The sequence below is a fragment of the Lycium barbarum genome, chromosome 11 (assembly GCF_019175385.1).
Source record: "Lycium barbarum isolate Lr01 chromosome 11, ASM1917538v2, whole genome shotgun sequence".
Taxonomy (NCBI): Eukaryota; Viridiplantae; Streptophyta; class Magnoliopsida; order Solanales; family Solanaceae; genus Lycium; species Lycium barbarum.
In genome coordinates this window covers 25,976,393-26,001,502 of record NC_083347.1, presented here as the reverse complement: position 1 = coordinate 26,001,502, position 25,110 = coordinate 25,976,393, and the positions used below count along the sequence as shown (strand labels likewise).

Here is a 25,110-nt window from a genome sequence, read left to right as displayed (position 1 = left end):
ATAATGCTTATGAATGCTCCATAATGGACTCGGGGGTTCTCGACCTTATGTCACCCCTACATTGTTATAGATTGTCCATGAGCCTTAATGCATGTCCTATGACCAATGCTCCCCAAAGTTATGAGTCTATGTTCATAGAAGATTTCATATGAGATAAAGGTGAGAGATATGCTATAGAAACGATAATGGTAAAGATGAGCCTAAGCCGAAAAGATTATAAAGATTATCATACGATACTTATACGAAATTCGTGCTACGAATATGATGTGATTTTCATAGATTGTCTTTGAATTTAAATATGTGAATTAATGAAAGGTTATGATACGCTTATGAGATGTATGTTATGACAATGATAATGATGAGATATACCGATCCATGCTATGATATATGTAATATGGTCGAGCCACTACGTGGCCGAATATGGATACTGTCGAGCCACTATGTGGCCGAATACGGATATTGTGTATGTGATACTGTCGAGCCACTACGTGGCCGAATACGGATATTGTCGAGGCCTACGTGGCCGAATACGGATAATGTTATATGTGTATGAACAGATACGGTATTACGATGATGAATTATATGAAATGATGATGTATACACTATGATGATTCATGTACGACGATTATGTATATGTGGTATATGTATGAAATGCATTCAATCTTAAAGGTCGCGCAGGTTTTGCCTTCACCTCATGACTTATGATTCTCTATCATGTTTATTTCATTTATGCCTTACATACTCAGTTCAATATTCGTACTGACGTCCGTTTTCTTTGGACGTTGTGTTCATGCCCACAGGTAGACAGGAAGACGGCGCAGACTTATAGGAGCTATCAGCAGATTTTCAGGAGCACTCCATTATTCCGGAGGTGCTAATCGGGTTTATACTTCTATATATATATGTATGTATATGTATTTTGGGCACGACGGGGTCTTGTCCCGTCCATATGTCTAGTACTCTAGTAGAGGCTCGTAGATACGTACGTGTGGGTAATATGGTCTCACGATATTACTATGGTGTAGATGTTATTATTTTGATAGCCGAAGGGCGCATATATATAAAATCAATTATGTTTCCAAATGAAAAACGATTGTCTAATGATTATGATTTGAATATAATTGATGAAAGAGCATAAATGAGTATGACCAGTAATAGAACGAGCGGTGCTCGGTGGTTAGCCCCGGGTACCCGTCGCGGCCCTAGTCGGGTCGTGACAGTTAAAGTGTTAAAAAAAGTTTGGGGGGTTGGGGGGGGGGGGCAAAAAATGGGTTTGGGACCGTTTGGCAACGGCCATTTTGCAAATGGACCGTTGCCCAACGGTCCATTGGGCTGCCCCAACGGCTACAATTAAAAAAAAAAAAAATTCCACCGGTTTTAGCGATTTAACCAGTCCGGTTCCGGTTTTACCAGTTCCGGTTCCAAAAAAATTGAAACTGGACCGGTATATAAATAATCGGTTAACCGGTTCCGGTTCCGGTTCCGATTTTACCGGTCCGGTTACCGGTTTGAACCGGTTAACCCGAACCAGTTGACGGGTTCGATTGGAGCAAGTTGTAGTCCTCTTTTTTGTTCTCAAATCACACTTCACTTAGTCCAATACTCCATGAGTTTATTTGTTATATTCTAGTCCACGTCTCTTGTCAATATCAAACTAATTAACTCAAAAGAAAACTATTTGGAAGTGGCTATAAATAATAAAAATCTCAAGTTCTTCTGTTTTTCTTTTATTTTAGGGACTATTGATAGCTAAGTATAGGGGTGTACAAAATAAACCAAGTCAAACCGAAAAAAAAACCCCGATTAGTGGTTTGGTTTGACTTGGTTTGGTGTTGAGAAAAAAAACCCAATCATAATTGGTTTGGTTTGGTTTTAACTAAAAAAAGTCAAACCGAATCAAACCAACCCGACATTACATGTATTCAATTTTTAAAATATTTAATACATAAAAATATTTATTTGTAATGGAATTTATAGATATTTCTTTTATTTTTTCGTAGTTTTTTTTATCTATTATCATATTATTCAAGTTTGAACTTAGAATTTTGAATGTCAATAAGTTTTATATCCTATGAGTATTTGTAACTCAAATAAAGCTCAAACCAAAACCAGCTCAACACTAACGCTAACAAAAGAAATTTAATTTACCACTAGGAATGACAATAATATTGGATATCTATTCTTTAGTTTTGCATAATTAGTTTAGAGAGTGAAAATACATAACTTAAGTTTTTTTTCTTTTTCATGTAACTAATACTTATTAGACGTGCTTATTTTAGCATGACTTCGTATTTTTAGATTATGGTCATTTTCTTTATGGCTTGTTAATTAGCAATATTATTTTAACTGATTTTATTAGTTTTTGTTGAATATTTTAATACAATGTCATCACTCTTCTTACATTTTGTGTTATTTTCTTAAGAAACACCTTAATTATATAGGTGTATCTTACTATGACAGAAATATTTGAAGTAAAAGTTATATGTATTGTATCAAGACTATTCCGGAAAAAAAAACCCGAAAAACCCGAGGTTGAAAAACTCGGATTTTATTGGTTTGGTTTGGTGTATAAATTTAAAAATCCGACGCCATTGGTTTGGTTTGGTGTTTAAAAAATCCGAACCAACCCGGTCCATGTACACCCCTAGGTGAGTAAACTGTTTACAATGTAGATGTATAGTTGATTAAACTTCTAACACAAGAAATAAAGAAATACATATCATCTTACTTGATGCATGATTCACCAAAATCGTTTTTTTTAATGATTGAAATCTTTGTAGTATTTCCAACCTGACCATAGCTTTCTTTATACATACGGTCAATACTCAAAGCATTTAAAAAGTATAATCAATCGAGATTTGAAATTTAAGAATTAAGCATCGTCGAGGTTTTTCTTCCTCCTTTATTTCTTTTTTTTTTTCTCTTTCGATTAAGAGAGAGAGAGAAACAAGGAGTATATATACCCCCTCCCCCCCCCCACCCCCCCCAAAAAAAAAATCCGCCGCATGCCCCTTCTAAACTAATTACCCGCCATACTCCCTCACCCAAAACTATTTACCCGACATGCCCCCTCTCCCAAACTACTTCCTCCATGATATCATCACAGTATATTTATATATCATGATGGTATTAAGGAGGACTAAGAGAACGACTGAAGTAGTACTATATGATATCGTCTCAGTATATTTATATACCACGATGGTATCATGGTCCTGAGGAGTGTCTCATTGAAGGACTGAAGAAGTTCTACATGATATCACCACAGTATATGAACATGATCATCCATAATACCATCTTAGTATATTTATATACCATGATGGTATCATGGAGGACTGAGAGAAGGACTGAAGCATCTTATATAATACCATCTTAGTATATTCATATACCATGTTGGTATCATAACTGGGGGTAATTGGGAGCATCTCGGGTAAATAATTTTAATTTTTTTGGGGGGTACGAAAGTAATGAAGGTATGGGCGGGTAATTTTTTGTGTTTGAGGGGGCATCCATGATCTTTCCCCTTAAAAGGATATATACTCCCCCGGCCTGTTCAAGTTTATGTGATTTTTTTTATTAGTTTGTTTCAAACAGAATGATACATTTATATGTTTCAAAACAATTTTAATTCATTTAAAATTCTCGGTTACCCTTAGTGAGAAGTTTTATAGTCACACAGATGTTATGACATGTCTAAAATAACCAATGTCAAATATCTTTATTTATTTCTTAAACTCCATGCAAGTTGAACCGGTGGCGAAGTCATGAACTCAAACAAGGGGATTCAAAAAAAAAATCTTATGCCAAGGAGATTGAACAACTTATATATATATATATATATAAAATCCCTATTTCATATTTTAACTTTTCAGGTAAGGGGGTTCAATTGAACCCATGCCATTGCACCCCTCTGTCTCCGCCGTTGAGTCGAACTACGTAATAAATTGGAATGGAGAGAGTAAAATTTTATAAAATCTTCGGGTTGGAGTTACTTAATCAAATAATTGAGTCAATATTTTAAAAAGGCTTAATGCATCTGTGGCCCCCTAAACTTGTCCCTTTTTTTCATTTTGGCACCTCAACTAAGTGTTGTTCCTATTGAACATTTGAACTTGGCCTCAAGTGTGTCTATCAAACACAATCTGACTTATATGACATATATGGTGAGTTTCACTTTTTTTAGCCTTACGAGTGAATATCAATCGCATCCTACGTGGAAAACCCTAAGCCGACAAGACCAAATCACTAAAAACATGCAATCATTTATAGTCTACTACTGATGCCGCTTCAATGAAATGTAGACACAGTCAAAAAAGGATTTCTTGAAAGTGGGGCTAATAAGGCAACAACTCAATAAAATATAATCAATGGAGTGCATCCACCTCCTGAGATCCGCTAACTAACAAAGGGAGCGGATTCTACTTAGCTTACAGCAAGCCAGCTTTCTTCAGAGCATTCTCAAAATCTTCTTCGCTCCTCCATGAGGTAATCTGCATAATGAACATGAAACAATAACTTGAGTCTAATGTTCCCATGGATTACACCAAATTGAACTAAAACTGCCATATAACTCAAGTAGCATGCACCAATTCCCCCGCCATTAAAAGCTCAATTATGTTGGCATTCTACTGTAAAGAAATGGGTGGGGTGTTTTAATTAGTTGAATTTTCCACGTAGGATACAATCGACATTCATGCGCAAGGCTAAAAAAAATGAAACTCACCATATAAACTACTATGTGAGTCGGATTGTGTTTGATAGACACACTTGAGGCCAAGTTCAGGTGTTCAATAGGAACAACACTTAGTTGAGGTGCCAAAATGAAAAAAGGGAGCAAGTTTAGGGGCTGCATATGCATTAAGCCTTTTAAAAAAGATTATTTATTTTACCACTTAACTTTCTTTGAAGCCGCAAGTCCATTAGTATATATATTCAAGAGGGCACAAGTGGAGCTTAAGCAAGTTTTCAAAGTACAAGCTAACAGTAGTAGTTTAATTTTTTTCTCTTCAAGATGGTGAAAATAATGGCAAGGGTGAGATCATTTGGATCGAGAGAGAAGAAATTATCTGCTGCCTATAGCTGCAGTACTGATTATGTTAGGAGTGATGATGATCATGAGACACATCAAGTGATTCGAAAAGGGTACATTCATGTGCTTGTAGGAAATGAAGATCAAGAAATGGAGTGAGTAATGATACCAATGAAGTTGATGAATGATCCTTGTATTGTAACCCTATTTGACATGTCTGCTCATGAGCTTGGCTACAAGCAACCTGGAACCTTAAGGATTCTATGTCAACTTGAGCACTTCAAAAGAATTCTACACACCATCTCCAAAAGAAAGTGACCTGCTCTTGGTCGGCCTCCCCTTAGGGGGGACCTCGAGCTGGGGAGGGTCCTGGGGTGAAATAAATTAACATTATTATCTGATGAAAATGAGTGAGAGATTATATATGATGATTGATTCAATATGGAGTAAGAGATTATTGCTTGAACATACAGTACCAACTAGTACACCTAGGACATAGAACTTCCTATCCTAAATAGCAATCTTAGTACTTACGCCATATATGTCATATATATCTAGTTAGGCTCTTAGCACTTATCTTTTGGAAAGTGATATACTTATCTTTAATGTATCTGTTTCAATATAAATAGATGCAATATTGGCTCTCTTCATTCACTAAAATTTATCATGAAATTAGAGCCAAAGTTTTGTGAGAATTAGAATTTCTCTCTCTAGAATGGGCGTTCCTCTCAGCTAATCTGGATGGCAAAGAATGCACGGACTGGAGGGAGAGGGCGAGGAGGACAAGGTAACCAACTGGTGACAATTGGGGAGAAAGGAGTACCCCAATCAGGGGATGCTAAGAAGATGAAAAGTGTGTACCTACTGCAAGGGGTAACCCCGTTACCATTGGATGAAACACTACTTAGAGCACCTACCATGGGGGCTCAGGGAACACGATTGAGAGCTGGTGAGACCACACCAACGGGTAGTCCATCGGGAAAGATGGAATCGAGGAACGTGTCATGGGCTAATGAAGTTGACACAATAGTGAATTCAGGTAGGGTTCAATTCCAAAACCCCAATTTGAAATCGTGGAGTACAGTGGTAGGGGGTACCCCGCGTACTGAGGGGCTTGAGCTTGGGAGTGAGAAATTAAACACTACAACTGTTAAGCTAACCATGGAGGATGTGAAGGAGGAAATTACTTATTAGCAAACTGCAGCTGTTTGTTTTGTTCTATGGTCAAACCCGCTGATTACTGTTATTGAGGGCTATTTTATGAGAATTTGGGGCCCTTTGGGGTGGATAGGGTGGCACATGTTAGCAAAGCGATGTTTATAGTTCGATTTCATAGCGTTGAGGGACGAACAAAGGCACTAGAGGGGGGTATGCAAACATTTTATAGAAAACCAGTGGTGGTAAAGGCATGGAAGGCAGGGATAGAGATGAGTAGAATCATGGTGGAACAAGTGCCAATCTGGATCAGACTGCTAGGGTTGGACTTGAAGTATTGGGGGCAAAATGCTCTTACTAAGATTGCTGGGGTGATAGGCAATCCAGTGAGGGCAAATATGGCTATGACTATGAAGGAGAAGCTTATGTACGCAAGAGTAATAGTGGAGGTGTCGCTGAATGGCAAGTATCCTGAGGAGATCAAGTTTAAGAATGAACTCGGGCAACTCATTATGCAACCAGTCGAGTATGAATGGTTGTCAATACTTTGTGGGATTGTGGCAACTATAGGCATGAAAAACAAAACTGCAGGAGAATGCAAGGTCCTTCACCTGATACTACTGATAAGGTAGTAGAGGGTAAAGGTCCTGAAGGGCAGAGAAATAGGAAGGGACAAGGTATGAGAAGGGGGTATCAAAAACTTGTGCAAAAGAAACCGGTGGATGCTATACCAATAGGAAACTCATTTTATGCAATTGGGGATACTGGTGTTGGCTCTAGTAAGGTGATGCAAGGGCAACAAGTCCCAAATACTGCAGAAGGGGGTCAAGAGGGTCAATTGTAGGCTCCTGACATTGCTGAGCATGATCATAGGGTAAGTACTGGGGGTGTGGTGAATGGTGATGGGGGCCAGCAGGGGTTCGATAGTCAACTGGAAATCGAAGTGAGTTCAGGTACTAGGAGAGGGGGTGAAACCCCTTCCCCAAATGGATAAGATTGGTTTTTGGAATGCCAGGGGCTTGAATAGACTAGATAAATAGAGGAAAATGAATCTGTTTATGCGTAACTCTAAAGTAGGTCTATTTGGGCTCCTGGAAACAAAGATTAGGCGAGCAAATGCTCCATCAGCTGCGCTTAATCTTTGTAATGGGTGGTCTTTTAGCACAAATCTTACGCACTATCCTGGTGGAAGGATTTGGCTGTTATGGAAACCACAGCTGTTTCATGTCACTATAATTAGGACCTCAGCACAACTGATGCATTGTGTAGTAGAACATAGAGGTACCAAAAATATGTTTCAGCTAACAGTGGTGTATGGGTACAACGATCAGGCTCTAAGAAGAGGATTATGGGAAGAATTAGAATTGATATGTGGGACTGTTTAAGGGGCTTAGGCAGTGATGGGTGATTTTAATTATGTACTTCATAGGGATGAGAAGGTGGGCAGCCCAATCTCTATTGCTGAAGTTAGGGAGTTTAAAATGTGTGTTGTGGACTGCTCTCTGCATGATCTTAAATCTTCTGGGGCTTTCTATACCTGGAATAATAAGCATGTGGATGGGAGTAGAGTCTATAGTAGGATTGACAGAGTGCTAGTAAATGGTGTATGGTTGACCTCCTTACCTAGCTCAGAGGTGCACTATGGGAATGAGGGAGTGATGGATCATTGCCCTGCAATCATCAGTTGGGATACAGGACAACAAACACATAATGGCAGATTCAATTATTTTAATATGTGGAGCCAAGCTCTAATTTTTCAACAACTGGTAAAGGAAAACATGGAAAGGGACATATCTGGCACTCAAATGTACAAACTAGTGGGAAAACTCAACAGGCTTAAATCAGCCTTGAGAAGCCTAAATAGAACACAATTCAAGGATGTGGAACTGACTGCTGAGAAAGCTAAGAAGGAGTTGGATGCTTGTCAGACTACCCTGCAACTTGATCCTAGAAATATAAGTTTGATTGAACATGAGGTACAACTGCGCAGAGAGTATCAAAACAGGGACAAGGCAAGAAAGCAGTTCTTGGTGCAGAAATGCAAAATGCATTGGCTGGCACAAGGTGACATGAATACTAAGTATTTTCATAGCATGTTGAAGGCTAGAAGGAATACTAATAGGATATTCAATATCAAAGACTCTCAAGGGGTTACAAGGACTGATATAGAAGGAATAGATGATGCTTTTGTTGAATTTTATTCCGGTCTGCTGGGTACTTGATATGATCCTACTTGGCACACCTCATTTCAAGCCTTACATCCAAGGCCTAGATATGTACTTCATAGGGATGAGAAGGTGGGCAGCCCAATCTCTATTGCTGAAGTTAGGGAGTTTATAATGTGTGTTGTGGACTGCTCTCTGCATGATCTTAAATCTTCTGGGGCTTTCTATACCTGGAATAATAAGCATGTGGATGGGAGTAGAGTCTATAGTAGGATTGACAGAGTGCTAGTAAATGGTGTATGGTTGACCTCCTTACCTAGCTCAGAGGTGCACTATGGGAATGAGGGAGTGATGGATCATTGCCCTGCAATCATCAGTTGGGATACAGGACAACAAACACATAATGGCAGATTCAATTATTTTAATATGTGGAGCCAAGATCTAATTTTTCAACAACTGGTAAAGGAAAACATGGAAAGGGACATATCTGGCACTCAAATGTACAAACTAGTGGGAAAACTCAACAGGCTTAAATCAGCCTTGAGAAGCCTAAATAGAACACAATTCAAGGATGTGGAACTGACTGCTGAGAAAGCTAAGAAGGAGTTGGATGCTTGTCAGACTACCCTGCAACTTGATCCTAGAAATATAAGTTTGATTGAACATGAGGTACAACTGCGCAGAGAGTATCAAAACAGGGACAAGGCAAGAAAGCAGTTCTTGGTGCAGAAATGCAAAATGCATTGGCTGGCACAAGGTGACATGAATACTAAGTATTTTCATAGCATGTTGAAGACTAGAAGGAATACTAATAGGATATTCAATATCAAAGACTCTCAAGGGGTTACAAGGACTGATATAGAAGGAATAGATGATGCTTTTGTTGAATTTTATTCCAGTCTGCTGGGTACTTGATATGATCCTACTTGGCACACCTCATTTCAAGCCTTACATCCAAGGCCTAGATATGGGACTTCAAGCTCTACAAGCGTCATGGATGATCAAGATGGAGTTGAAGGCCTTTGGAGGCCCATACAAGCCCCACAATGAGGCCTATGATGTGTAGGAGGTGGCTTAGGAGTTGATTGAAGAAGAAGCTATTAGAAAGGGGACCAAATGCGCAAAGTGGCCAAACGTGCAAACAAGGACATTTCTGAAAATTGGCTAGGCTTGCAAACTTGGAAAAGATCGGGAGTTGGCTATTTGTGCAAAAACGGTTATGCTTGCAAGAAGGTCATGCAAGTTTGATTAGAGGGCCATCTATGCAAGGAGGGGCGTGTTTGGCCATTGAAGGTCAATTCTTGAATTGAAGACTACACTAAGAAAACTGGCCAAACAAGGCCCTTACTTCTTTACGGGTAGCATTGTAATTGCCTATTAGTCTTCTTTACTTAGCTTGTATATATATCTTGTCTTTCATTTCATTACGAATATTTTGGATGATGAATATTTGAGTGATGATAGGATTATCGTAGTTTGTTTAGCTAGGGTTTAGCTTAGTTAGTAGATTTAATGGTGGATTCCATTGTTGGTTTGTGAACCTTTTATGTCCATTGATATTCATGAAGAGATTGCCATTTGTGGATTCAAATCGAATCTCTTGCCTTGAGTGTCAAATAGTAGTGGTTCTTTTAGGATCGGATTCAATTGGAAGGGTCTAAGTTTAATATACTTAGGTTTGTCCATAAATTCGCCTTAATTGGGTCTTGCTTTTATCCTCTATTCCTCATCCCCCTTTTCTTCGTATCTTTAAATTTCGCGTTTTGGATTGAATTGGTTCTTCCCCAATTCGATTCGTATCATTTGGTATCAGAGCATAGGCTAAGAGATTATTCTTACAATTTCTAATCCTAGGCTCAAAATCTGAAAATTAAAAAAAAAAACATATTTCGAAAATTCCAAAAAAAAAAATTGAAAATTGATTTTATGTTGTTTTTTTGTTGGATTTAAGGTTGAATCTGTGTTTGGTGCCATCTATAATCTCTAAATCCGAAGTTTGAACTGGTTTTGGTGAAGTTTGAAGTAGTTCACCATTTTTGAACTTGAAGGTTTTTGAAGAACAAGTGAGTTTAATTGATTCGACCAAAATTTTGCTGTTTTTTGTTGGTTTTGATATTAGATATGTGTTTGTTGGTGTGGAAAACCCTTGGAAACGAAATTTAAAGAAATTTGGAAAGGGTTTGTGATTTTCACCATTGAAGGACCTTCAAAAGCTTGAAATTCAAAAAGTGAGTCTTGTGATTTGGTTGAAATTGAAGCTAATTGAGTGTTGAATCTTGTTCTTTAGGTGAAAGGGGATCTTAGATCTAAAAGTTGGTGAAAAAACAAGAAGATTTGAAAGTGTTTTAAATTTGGGTGTTCTTGGTGTTCTTGAAGGTATTCATATCTTCATAGTGGAGAAGAGAACCAAAAAGGGGATTTGAACCAAAATATTTTCCCAAAGTTGTGGAAAGTTGTTTTTCTACCCCAATATATATTAAATACAAGGTTGTTAGAGGGTCAAAACGTCATCAAATCCAAGAAAAACAAAATATAGAATAAAATGCATTGGAGGAGTGCATTTTATAGCCTGCAAAGTCAGCACTGATCAGGGCAGATTCAGAAGGGGGTTTATTGTGCGTTGAACATGCAACGCACGGCCATCGCACAAGGTCCAAAAAAATTCAATTTTTTTCGAAATTTCTAATTCTCTTCAGGGTGCGTGTTGCACAGATTCAGAGAGGGGTATTTTGTGCGATCATTGTGCGACACATGACCATCGCACGACTCTGAAAATTTTGAAAATTTTCTAAGTGTTAGATTCATAGAGGGGTGTTTTGTGCACTGGGTGTGCGACGCACAACCATCACACGATCATTCGAAAGTGGTTCTAAGTGTTCAAAAACGGTTCGATTCCTTCTTAACTTCCTTTCTTTGATTCTTACAACTAATTAACAACTAGGAATCGATCTTATTAGTATTTAACTAGTTCTTGAGTCCTTAATTTCTTTCGTGCCAATTCTTTTCAAGCTTTGCTCATTTTAACCTCATTGAAACTTCTTTGGCTCAAGTCCTTTTGCTTTATCGAGTCGTCCGTCTTTCGATTAACAAAAATATATTCCTCCGCAAAGGTTAGCAATCTTGTGAATTGAATTGGATTAAAAAGGTTCTTGACCAACCTTGGAAGAACCTTAGGTTGAGAGGTAAGTTTGAGTGCAAATACGAGTGACGTGAGGAGCTTTTGCTACTAATCTTGTTTGCTCATTTTGTAGGTACGCGAAGAGGAGACATAACGAGAAGGAGAGATAAGGATGTCATCCATAGCTTCCGAGTCTTGTGGAGATGATTTTGAAGGTTATGCCTCTAGAAATTGAGGGTATGACTATGAGGGTGACGGAGGCTATGAGGGAGATGACATGGGATATGAGCATCACTATTCTTACAATAGATATGATGGTAATGGTACTCATGAGTCGTATAAGGAACGTGGTCGATACGATCATAACTCGTATGAGGGTGGAGAATACTACTCCGAGGGAAATTGTAAGGCAACACCTCATGAGGCTTATGAAGAAGAAGGAGTAGAAGAGTATGAAGAAGAGTCCTATGGTGGATACGAGCATGAAGAGTCTCATCCTACACGCCATGGACCTGGGGGCGAATTGAGGTATGCTCCTTCCTCACACTTTCGATATGAACCACTCAGTGAGAACTTGAAAGAATGGGAAGAATGTGGTGAATATGAGCCTATTGGATATGCACTTCATGGTGAGTACGCTTGTGAAGATAATGGGATTGCATATAATTCTTATGAGGGGTCTTCTAATAGATATTCATGTGCATCGCCTTGTAACACTTCATATTCCAAACAAAAGGGTATAAGTGTGTGGGTTGGGCTGAGTAGGAGTCCGCCTAGAAGGAGAAGAAAGTATACATTTCCACCTCCAAGAAACACGATGAATCATGCTTGTTATCCTAATCCGGAGTTACCATGTTCCCAATATGGTTATGATGTAGAGGGTAGAAGGAGAGAAGTGTTGAGAGGAGATGACCAACATGTCGGGTATAGAAGTCCTTATGGTGGTTACTCAAATCCGACATCTTATCCTATTCCAAGGAATACAATGAATCATTACTCTTATCCTAATCCGAGGTTACCATGTTCTCAAGGTGGTTATGTTATGGAAGGTAGGAGAGGAGTGACAATGGGTGAAGGAAATAGGAGGAATGAGGGACCTCAAGCGAGGAATGATCCCAAAGAAGAGACAAGCACAAGTGGTGGGTTCAAGGAGATAAAAGAAGACGTCGAGTACATAAGGGAAATACTCCTCCGAATGATCAAGGAGAAAGAATTGAGAGAAAAGAAACCCAACCCTTGTGAAGCAAAAAAGGGAAATGAAGAGGAGAATTCCCCTAACCCTTCTAAGGGAATACTTGGCACTTGTTCCAACTCCCAAGAAATTGAGAGAGAAAAGAGTGAGAGGAGTAAGGGAGTGAAAAGTGAAACTCTAGAGAGGAAAAAGGAGAGGAAGTGAGGAGTGATGTGAGAGAGTTGTCACAATCTCTTTCTAACCCTTATAACTTTTCTTTCTTTTCTAGTGGTCTTGTTGATAGTGCAGGTATTATCGGAAGCAAGCCAAATGATGAACCTCAACCTTTGAAGGATTTTGAGGTAGTTGAGAGCTTCCCGAAGGGGCAAGTGAGCTCCAAAGTTGAAATCCGAGGAAAAGGAGATGTTGTGTGCGAACTTCAAGGTAAAATAGTTAATATTAACACCACAAATGATGTGATTGACCATGTTTTTAAAGTGAGTGTAAATGATAGCTTGTCCTTAATTGAGCTTAATCAGTCTTTGCCTTGTGATGAGCTTAGTGCTATAATAACAATTGACAATGTAGTTGAAATGGATGGTCCAACACTAGTTGATCCTATTGATGACTATCTTGACTCTTATTTTGAGTTCAAGTTGTGTCCACCTAGTGTTGATCCCTATGATTTGCATGTTAGTACATTGTCATGTGAGTTGTTAGGACACCCACTAGTTGATCCTAGCGATGACCGAATTGATTCTTCTAGCAAGATCAATTTGCGTCCAACTAGTGTGGTTGATTGTGTTGATCAATTTGTTTTCTATGAAAAGCCACTATTTGATGAACCTTTTGATGTGCTTAATGACCCTCAATTTAGTGATGATGTTGGTACAATTGACCATTTACCTAGTCGTGTGCATGAAAGTATTGTGGAAAGTGCTCGTTGTCTTTATGAGAGTGGAATTGCATGCTTTGATACATCAATGTTAATTGATCCTTCTCTCTTTATAGATAATGCGTTATTTGATATTGACATGACTATTAGGAATGATGAACCTAGTGGGATGTTTGGTAATGTTGAGCATTTGGTTTCCTTTGGAGACTATAATGTGATATGTAACCCACTATGGAATGATGACACTCTTTCCCATGACAGAGATCTTCCTTTGAGGAATTGTGATCCATTTGTGGGGAAGAAAAGTGTTACAAAGGAAGGTGATTCTTGTCTAGAAATTGTAAATTCTTCCGTTCATGTTCAACTTCATAATGGCCATTTGAATGATCTTATTCTTGAACCTAATAGTGAGGCTATATTGGAGAATGACATAGATGAGGAATTTATCTTAAGTGATACCTTTCTTTATTACTTGTTTGTATATGATGACGCTCTTATTTATGTTGGGGTTGCATCTTATGTTGGGGAAGGTACTTGTGGGTAGTTGGTTGTTTTATTAACCCTAATAGGTGGCTATACTTCCCATTTGACCCGGGTATTACCTTGTTGGATTTAGGAACACCTTGTTTGGAAAATGAGTTCCATGGTGCTTCTTGTCAAATAGAACCAATGTAGTATTACATGCTTCGTATTTTGCATCCATTGGTTTTATTACTCTATCCTCATGTCATGAACCTTCGAGGATTAACTTCTTGATACCTCATGTATGCGATTGTTATCCATGATTGTCATTGATGGTGCTTCTTGTCAAATAGAACCAATGTAGTATTACTTGCTTCGTATTTTGCATCCATTGGTTTTATTACTCTATCCTCATGTCATGAACCTTGGAGGGATTAACTTCTTGATACCTCATGTATGCGATTGTTATCCATGATTGTCATTGATGTGTGGTTATACCACAAATTTGTTCATCCTTGGCATGAATATGTGATTATGGTTTTGTGTGCTAACCCTCAATCTTTGAGGAGTATTTTTCGTATATCTTCCCTTGGATTTTGCTAGGTTCAGATTCGAGGACGAATCCTTTTGAAGAAGGGGAGGATGATATGATCCTACTTGGCACACCTCATTTTAAGACTTACATCCAAGGCTTAGATATGGAACTTCAAGCTCTACAAGCGGCATGGATGATAAGGATGGAGTTGAAGGCCTTTGGAGGCCCATACAAGCCCCACAATGAGGCCTATGATGTGTAGGAGGTGGCTTAGGAGTTGATTGAAGAAGAAGCTATTAGAAAGGGGACCAAATGCGCAAAGTGGCCAAACGTGCAAACAAGGACATTTCTGCAAATTGGCTAGGCTTGCAAACTTGGAAAAGATCGGGAGTTGGCTATTTGTGCAAAAAAGGTTATGCTTGCAAGAAGGTCATGCAAGTTTGATTAGAGGGCCATCTATGCAAGGAGGGGCGTGTTTGGCCATTGAAGGCCAATTCTTGAATTGAAGACTACACTAAGAAAACTGGCCAAACAAGGCCCTTACTTTATTACGGGTAGCATTGTAATTGCCTATTAGTCTTCTTTACTTAGCTTGTATATATATCTTGTCTTTCATTTCATTACGAATATTTTGGATGATGAATATTTGAGTGATGATAGGATTATCGTAGTTTGTTTAGCTAGGGTTTAGCTTAGTTAGTAGATTTAATGGTGGATTCCATTGTTGGTTTGTGAACCTTTTATGTCCATTGATATTCATGAAGAGATTGCCATTTGTGGATTCAAATCGAATCTCTTGCCTTGAGTGTCAAATAGTAGTGGTTCTTTTAGGATCGGATTCAATTGGAAGGGTCTAAGTTTAATATACTTAGGTTTGTCCATAAATTCGCCTTAATTGGGTCTTGCTTTTATCCTCTATTCCTCATCCCCCTTTTCTTCGTATCTTTAAATTTCGCATTTTGGATTGAATTAGTTCTTCCCCAATTCGATTTGTATCTGTTCCACCCCGCACTTTCAGAGCATGAGCATGACATTTACATCACCGTAGTAATGGAGTGTCGGAGAAGTCCCATGATGTTTTGAAAGTACGTAACAACAAAAAAAAGGGTGAATTACGATCTCGTAAATCGTAATCGGGAAAGAGTATTTTGAAACACGAGAACATGGACATTATTAGTATAATAAATGATAAGTATCATGTATGGAGAGTTTCGGAATATTTCGAGATCGAGAAAATTGAAGAAAATAAGTTCGACGAAAATTTGAGAAATGCTGGAAAGATTTTTAGTCAACTTTGGAGGGGTATATCTCCATCTATATTTGGAGTTTTAAGGCGTTTCAAAAGCCTAAAATGAATTTCGTCGAGTCTAGTTTGTAATGCAACAAACGGCTCGTTGATAGTACCTCGGAGTAGAGAATTATAGACGTTACAAACTGAACTGTCGCGCAGAAACAGCACTGCTACAGTACCGCTACAGTACTGATACAGTACTGTAGCTACAGTGACGCCGACTTTGCCACATATAAAAGGGGTAAAAATCCCTCTTTTTTTGTCATAAAAAGCTCTCCAAATTTCCAGAAAATTCAGCAACGAAGGGGAGCAAATATACCTCACAAAAATGAGAATTTTGAGTGAAATTTCAAGCTACGAAGTACTAATCGAAGTCCGGGCAACGCATAGTCACGAATATAATTTCGTTTGGAGTTATAGGAGCATGGGAACAAGAAAATGTTGAAGATCTTGCAACTTTCATAAAAGCAAGGTATGAATCTTCAAATCTCTCTTTATCAAGTTTGATTAAGGAATAAATGCAAGAATAAAGGTTATATTTTGTTGTGTTGATATTTTGATTTATGGATTGAGGGTTGAAGAGAAATTTGGATGAGAATACATATATTTATCTTGTAGGATGTTGGGGATGTTATTATTGATGTTGTTGTTAGTATTAATTTCAATTTCCTTACGAAAGTAAAGATTATTAAATAGTCGTATCACAAGTGGGTTGGTTGAGAAATTTGAAAAATAGTGTGTGGGTTGTTTTATGGCATATGTTGGTGTTGGAAATGATATTACGACTATTGGTATTGTTGTTGATGTTGTTGGTTATTGAATTGGAATTTCGGGCGAGGCATACAAGCAGGGGAAATGCTGCCCGAATTTCGACAGAACCTAAAAGGATTTTAATTAAAGTTTCGAGTTGAGCGTATGATGATGATTCTAATAATAGTATGAATGGTTGTAGATGTAGATTACGAGGCTACGAATAATTCTTAAGAGAGGTGCAAGACGAGAAGTAAGTTAGAAGTCGAGAACTTTCTTCCAAGTATGTTAAAGCTAGTCCCCTTCTTTCTAAAGGCATGATCTTTTCGTTATAAACCTTTGTGTCGTATCCATAATATCATTGATTCTGCAAATGCTAGAAACCCATGACTTTCGTGATCCTTATGAGGTTATCGAATTTCCAAAAGCATGAATCTTTTCCTACCAAACTATGTATGGATTCCATAAAAATTTTCATTTCTAAGAATGTTAGGAATTTATGACTCTTAAAGTTTTATGATGGCAAATATGAATGATTTCTTTTATGATAACCATGACGATGATTATGAGGGATTTATTTATCTAAGCTCCAAGGCATACGGATTTCATGTTATTATGAGATAATTTGTATTCACAAAGATTTCCATGTAGATGAGCTTTATATTATTATGATGACTATGATGAGAATGAATCCACGCTTAAAGGTTCTAAGTTTATGATTCCAACGACGATATAAGAATGTTGAGTTATTTACTGATTTCTCAATTCAATCATGGATGATGACTCATTTCTTTTAAGATTCCAAAAATACATGGCTTGATGCCTTATGAGATTTACGAACCTATTCTATGTTTTCTCTTAATTCTATTCTTCATCGATAGCCTCACCTTAAAATCATTGTTCCTTCAAGGTGAGACAAAGCGACGATAAGTATTCCATAATATAATCGGAGGCTACCGACCTTACGTCACTCCGATACAGTAATGGCTTTTGATTGGGCTCTTATGCATGCTTTATATATATATATGTATGTATTTTTCTCACACCGCGCCGCGCTATAGTCTGCCGGGCAGGCACGTAGATGTGCACACCACTGCAGTGGGCATGTTATGATATTGCCCCGGACGCGGGAGGCCTGGACGCAGGCTAATGATGATAACACCGAGCCTTAATGGCCGGGCATGTTACTATTTATATATCACACCGCGCCTTAATGGTCGGGCATGTTACTATGTATATGTATAAAAATATTTTTTAAAAAGGCTAAGCATGCATGACATCTGCCCTACGAGGCATCCAGACGTACAGGTTATCTCTCTTATTCCTTGTTATTTTTCATGTCTATATTATGTTGTTACTCATGCTTTACATACTCAGTACATTATTCGTACTGACGCCCCTTCTTGTGGGCGCTGCGTTTCATGTCACGCAGGTGCATACAGAGGAGTAGAGGATATTGATAGAAGATGTTTCAGCTGGATTGGCGAGCTCCATTTCTTTCCGGAGTGTTGCCGAGTCAGAGTATCCATGTCATGGTATAATGATTTATGTTAGATACTTTGCAGACAGAGTCACGTATTTAGCCTGCCAGTCTTGTATGCGGCTATATAAGCCGATGTATTCATTATGCATCACTTTACAGATTTATATGATTACAAATTTTATTTGATTCGAGAAAGATAAAAAGAATGTTTTTATTAAAAGCTTTTCCTATGCATTTCAGTTCATGACTTAAGAATTGTTAGTATAACGAGATCCAACGGGTTCGCTCGGCTCTAAGTAAGGGTCGGGTGCCCGTCACGCCCTATCGGCATTGGGGTGTGACAAGTTGGTATCAGAACGGTTCGTCCTAGGGGTTGTCTGCAAAGTCGTGTCCAGTAGAGTCTTGTTTATGGGTGTGAAGCGCGCCACACTTATAAACAAGAGGTTGCAGGGCATTTAGGAACTATTGACCTTCTTTCTTATCTTAGATCGTGCCATAGAACTAAATCATAGGATAAGACATCTCATGTTCTAACTGAATATTTTGATCATGGATAAGCAATTGATTATGTCGCTACGAGGAAATTGCTTCGAAGAGGTTGTTCATTCGAAAGGTATGTTTCCTGTTTTATTAATATGGATAGATGTTGATATAAGAGCTTGAGCAAGATATTATGGTATTTGTGATTGCTCGGTGGGGGCATTGAATGTGTTTTCTGGGCTGTGTGCAGGAATGAGGTAGTAAGAATTATAGGGGGAACTCTGTCGAAATTTTTGCAAATTGAATTGTTTGCATGCTAATAGAGAAAGAGTAAAATGAAAGTGTGGTCATTAGTCGTTCATTGAAGGAACGGTTATGGGACTTATTGGAAACATAAAGAAAGTTGATACCAGGAACTTAAATGCAGTATTACGGTTTATAGATTCGAATGGTTAGTAAGTGATAACAAAGAGATATTGAGATGGGAAGGAAGTTAACGAGTACGGGAAAGTTCCATTTAGAAGTATATATAAATATATACGAGATTAAGATGGGTTTGTACTCCTTGTGGAAGGATCTACAAAACTACTAAGTAGATATTGTTAAGTGGCAAACGGGAAAGGAGCCCCTTTAAGAGCAATGGAAATCTAGGAGGGCCTTCAAGATGAAAATACGAGAAATAAACATACATACGAGCAAGCTATGTTATCGTAAAGGGGAATAAGAAATGAACGAAGAAAGAAAGAAAAGGACGTCTAAGAGTGCTTATAAGTTGAGGAAAATGTGATGAAAGTATGATTAGTGATATATTCCTCGATACATATCAGCTCGGGTGAAGGGCAAACTTGGTTGTAAGGTGTTCGTTTTCCACCCTTCTTTGGGCGTAAACTCGGCTAGAACATGAACATGATCGTTCCATAACCAATCCAGTCCATTCCCATGCCTTATATTTCGAATCTTAATGCCTTTTCATTTGATCGATTCTTGAAATATTACTTTACTCACCATCGATTATTCCTGTGGATTCGATACGAATTCCATAAGCAATTCAGAGATTATGATCTTGTGTTACTCGAAAGGCCAAGAATCAGATTCATAATTTCTCATTCAAAATCAGCTTCAGAACATCGCTGCGGAAGAAAACAGAGTTCTGCGCAGAAAGCTTCAGGGAATTGCGCTTTCCGTCCGCATCGCGGAAGGAAAGCGGAAGGCTTCAGAACTTCCCGCTTTTCATCCGCATCGCGGAAGAAAAGCGGAACTCTGCACAGAAGGAAGTTGTGTTTTCCGTCCGCATCGCGGAAAGAAAGCGGAAGCTCCCAGAAAGTTGTGATTTTCTTCCGCATCGCGGAAGAAAAGCGAAACCCTGCGCAGTTAATTTTTTTCGGACTAGACCAATAATGGTACACACGTATGAATAAATGTAATGCACCCTTTTAACGACTGAAGGAGCACGATATAGTCAGGCATTTTATAAGGATCCTAACGAGTTCTAATGTCATCATAGATTCATTAACCTAAGGGACTATTAGATGTGAAGGAAGGAAGTGATTTGAATTGTGTCCAAAATGTGTGGACATTCGACTTGATACAAGAATTCAATTAGCAAAAGAGAAATAAGTTAAACCATACGATAAAAGTAGCTCCGACACTATATGGACTAGAGGAGTTGAAGGTTCGCTAGGATCAGCCAATTGACTACCAAAGACGATCAATACTCGAATGCTACTGGTATAGGAGAACCTTCTTAGACGAATTAGAATAATTCCAAGTATAGAAGAAAGAAATGTACCGGCTTGAAGGAGTCGAAATTTGAAATGAACTAATAAAGCAAGGATGCGCTAAAGAAAAGTGGCAATGGACTAAATGCAAGTATATTATGAGACATACGGGGGAAAGGAGGCATGACAAGATAATGAAGGTTTAACAAATCGAAAGAAATAAGTTTTTGTCGAAAATAATACGTTGTGTCCCGGGCTATGATTTGAATCGCTCATACCAGAGAAATATTTTGTTACAAGTAAATATGCAGTCGATGTACCCCAAAAAGGTAACGCAGGAAATGAGAATGCCTACAAGTGATCAAGGATAAGTATCAGGACAGATGGGAATTACTAAAGAAAAATCGCGGCGTTGGAAGAGATGAGAGTTCTAAAAGAGAAATACTTATAAGAACCTCAATGATCGTCAAAGGAAAGAAAAATAGTATGCTTATGGATAGCACGACAGCAGTACTATCTGAGGTTTGAAAATATCTCCTGCGCCGTGAAATCGCAAGTCACCGTTTATATTGAATTGCGAGAGTATATGTTACAGGACCATATGAATAATCGTCCTGATAAAATGGCTAGTAAAATGGTGCGGAGACGACGATAAATATTTGAAGAAGAATAGAAGCTCGTCAAATCTCAATTAGCCGCTAGTATAGGAGAGCCAAGTACTTAAAGAGGGAAGCACGCTTGTATTGAAAGAAAGTTGTAACTAAGTAAGATTTTATTTTAATCTCATGCTAACGAGTCATCTTGTAATGATGTGAAGATCAGAGGAGAAGAAATTGGAGCACCGGCACTGCTACTTTTTGAAATGTCATATACTACAATAACTGATCAAGACACACGAAATTAAGAGGTGAACTAGTAGTTTTCACTCTCAAAACTTTGATTTTTTTTCTCAAGTGAAATCATATTCAAACACAGTTCAACTTTCAAATACTTGTTATCCAAACACAGTTCAACTTTCAAATACCTGTTTTTCAACTTCACCTAAATATTGTTCAAACATGATATTTTTGCTAAAGTCGGTAAACTAACTTAATATTATTATATTTCTATATTTCTTGCTTAATAAGCAAACAGTTTATCTAAAAACGTTTATATCAAATTTTTATTGTCAATTTAATCTTACATGAGCACATTTGTTGCGCACTATATTCTAAAACATAAGAAACTTTTCCTCGTAAGAAACCCAAAGTCTCTCCCACATTATTTAAGTTCTTGTAACAGAGTTTAGTTCGCTACTTCGGTGATTTTTAAATTTTTTTTTTTTTATTTGGTGTACAATTTATTTGGAGTGCAACAATTTAAAAGTTTGCCCTTTTAATTTCTAGTGTTGAATTGAAGATGATGTTCCCGATATGGAATCATCATCATCCGAAGATGAGATGATGAGCGAGGCAACAATGAGCGTGACAACAAAGACTCTATTTGTTGCAATGGAACTATGAGAAAGGTTTGTAAATTGAAATTAGTTCCAAACTGTTATTGCAAGATAAAAGTTCTCACATATTTTTATTGTTTGGTATCTTTAGCACCCTTCATGCTAGATTGGAACTGAAAATAATAGAGATGGAGGTTATTTTTGTGCTACCTTAAAGAGCTATTGGAGGTGTTGGATTTCATCCATCAAAAGGGAGTAATCCATGGAGACTTATCTCAAGACAATATACTCCTAAGTGAAAATTGAAAATTTTGACTTGGGTAAGTTGGTTATTCTTTTTTGAATTAGGACATATGGTATAACAACCGCTTGCCTTTTTTCGGAGCTATTTCTTTAACATTTTACTAAACTCTTCTTTTTTTTTAGAAATCTGCATAATTGTCACCAAAAATTCATTATGATTTGAGTGTTTTTGAGATCAACGTATATATAGCATGATTTAAAGAGTCTCAAATTACAATTTTTTTATATATATGCTTAATATGTCAGAGAAAAGGACCAAAATCATCCATAATGTTTGGGTTTGGATCAAAATCATACATATTCTTTCACATGGAGCACTAATAATACATTATGTTTGCATAAGTGGTGCACTTATAGTCAAACTCCCAAATAAATTTAACGGAAAAGAACAAAAATGCCCCTGAACTTTTAGAAAAGGTATAAAAATACCCTTTATTCATCTATTTTGCTAAAACTACCCCTCAATTCAACTTTTTGGCTCATTTATTCCCCTTGACTAACGGACAACACTAATTTAAAAAAAAAAATTTACACATGACATTTTATTACTGAAAAAATGATTTATTCTTTTAAAAAGAAATCTGAAACCTTGGAATTTTTTTAAATTTGAATTTTTTTTAAATTTGGAAAACTTTTTTTTAACGAGTAAAACCTTGACTAACGGACAACACTAATTTTGTTTCTTTTCAAAATGTGAAAAATTGGATTTTTATAAAAATCTGAAAAAATTAAATTTTTTATGGAAAAACTGTGTTTAAAAAAAACCAGAAAACTATTTTTTTTTAAATCTAGAAGAAAATTATGGAGTATTAGTTTTGCACATTTTACTTAAAAAAACAATCAGTTTTTCAGATTTAAAAATTGAATTTTCTAAAAAAAAAATGGGGTTTCCACCCGTTAAAAAAAGTTTTCCAAACTTAAAAAAATTCCACATGTTTTAATGAAAATCCAATTCTGTTGTTTTATATATATATATATATATATAAGGCTTACTACATTTGTTTTTTAAAGAAACGGATGTTGAAAAATTATTTTTCCTTATTCTACAAAAAAATCCAAGGTTTCAGATTTCTTTTTAAAAGAATAAATCAATTTTTCAGTAATAAAATGTCATGTGCAATTTAATTGTTTTTTAAAAAAAAAAAATTAGTGTTGTCTGTTAGTCAAGGGGAATAAATGAGCCAAAAAGTTGAATTGAGGGGTAGTTTTAGCAAAATAGATGAATAAAGGGTATTTTTATACCTTTTCTAAAAGTTCAGGGGCATTTTTGTTCTTTTCCGTTAAATATATTTGGGAGTTTGACTAAAAGTGCACCACTTATGCAAACATAATGTACTATTAGTGCTCCATGTGAAAGAATATGTATGATTTTGATCCAAACCCAAACATTATGGATGATTTTGGTCCTTTTCTCTAATATGTCACGTTAGATTAGTTTCTATAAACTATATACAAAAATGTATGACTACATAACAAGATATGTTTCATTGTGATATATTTTACAAATCAAAGAAAAAATAGTTGACTGATGATCTGTAGAACTTAAACAACATATAAACACTTTCCTTCGACGTTAACGTGTCCTAAACTTCCAAAAGTGCTTTTTTTTTTTTGTTGTTTCTCACCCAGTTTCGGTACCACATTGGGCCCTGATGAAATCCGGATACACCCCAGAAAGTCTCACATTGGGGATAAAGTGCCTTTTTTTTTGCACGGATTGTCCTTCTTTTGGGGTGGTCTTTAATTTTTGCCCCTCAAATTGGTGATCTTTAATATTTTCCCTTCGCTTAACACCCAGAGGTCCTGGGTTCGAACCCAGGCTCCGTTAAAAAAAACAATCGTAAGGCATAAGTTGGGATTCGCAGGGTCCGCTTGGGGTCCAACTTATGCCTTGAGGTAAGGCAAATTTTACCCAAAATTAGGCCTTAAGGCAAACCTCTATCTTAAGGCCTAACTTTTGCCCAAATTAGGCCTTAAGGCACAGGTTTGCAAAATTCAGCAATTTCCTTCTTTTTTTTTTTTTTTTTTTTTTTTTGCCTTAAGGCAGAGTTTGAAACCCAACTTATGCCCTGCGAATCCCAACTTATGCCTTGCGAAATTTTTTTTAATTTTTGACTGGGCGTGGGTTCGAACCTGGAACCAAGGGGCTTTTAGCCACTGATTTGAGCGGCAAAAATTAAAGACCACCCCAGCGAAGGGCAATCCTGCAAATTGCTCATAAAGTGCTCCCTAATAAATGCGACATACCCAAGGCTCGAACCCGAAACCGCTGATTGAGGACGAAGGAGTACTTATTATTCCATCACAACCCTTGTTGGTCCCAAAACGTTTACGTGTATTAATTTTGCAACAAAATTAAATGCAAACGAATCCTCGAGCTGATCATGGGGTAATATGGCTCTCCTTATGACCGTGAATGTATGCAATAGGAACTCATTTAGCCGTATTCTTCTTCGTCTCTTTAGCTAAAATCTTACCAGCTCCCCATGGCATGTTCATTTTTACTTGTTTTACAACTTTGGCTCCTACCAACTATTGATGTCCTTTTTTGTTGTATCCTAAAATGGCCTGAAATTTCCCTCTCGTTCTCAAGCTCTCAGCCTCTCACCAGCGTCCAACGATTTCGAGACTTAAAAATGACACTATCTGGTAAAGACACACTATTACTTGAAGACCTTCGAGAAGTCCAATTGTCCAAAACGAAAGAAAATATTGATTGCAATTCAGCTCTGATTGAAATCGAACAAATATGTAACATGTTTCTTTTGACGAGAATCGAAATGACTACTTGGGGTGGACAGCCTTGATGAATTAACAAAGCCATATCCAAATAAAGCAAAAGTGTTTTTAATAGGAGCATTTGCCCCCACTTGTACAATGCATTTCCTTCAGATGATAAAGCTTCCAAGAAGAAAACAAACCCCCCTACCCCCGGTTCAAACTAAAAAAGACCATTGGAATCACATACATGGCCTTCTAGGCTATGTTAAATTGGACTCCGGTTAAATGAACAAATAATTAAAAAGAGGTTAAAAGAACAAAAGATTTAAGTAGTGTCAAACTATTTAAACTTGAAGTTAAATCAAGCCAAAGATAATCCAAATGGCCTCTTTTGGGCTCTTG

At 37.4% G+C, this 25,110-nt stretch overlaps 2 protein-coding genes across 2 annotated transcripts; both read left to right on the top strand.

Annotated features, from left to right (window-relative positions):
* The first annotated feature begins 7,581 nt into the window (after nt 1-7,581).
* LOC132619610 (uncharacterized) lies at nt 7,582-8,403 on the top strand. The gene has a single exon (XM_060334461.1). It carries the CDS (start codon nt 7,582-7,584, stop codon nt 8,401-8,403), a length of 822 nt encoding a protein of 273 aa, XP_060190444.1.
* A 117-nt stretch (nt 8,404-8,520) lies between these two features.
* Nucleotides 8,521-9,261, top strand: LOC132619609 (uncharacterized). The gene has a single exon (XM_060334460.1). It carries the CDS (start codon nt 8,521-8,523, stop codon nt 9,259-9,261), a length of 741 nt encoding a protein of 246 aa, XP_060190443.1.
* Nucleotides 9,262-25,110: the final 15,849 nt, after the last annotated feature.

Excerpts from the sequence above, each read along its gene's own strand:
- LOC132619609 (XM_060334460.1), top strand. The coding sequence starts at position 8,521 with ATGTGTGTTGTGGACTGCTCTCTGCATGATCTTAAATCTTCTGGGGCT.
- LOC132619610 (XM_060334461.1), top strand. The coding sequence starts at position 7,582 with ATGGGTGATTTTAATTATGTACTTCATAGGGATGAGAAGGTGGGCAGC.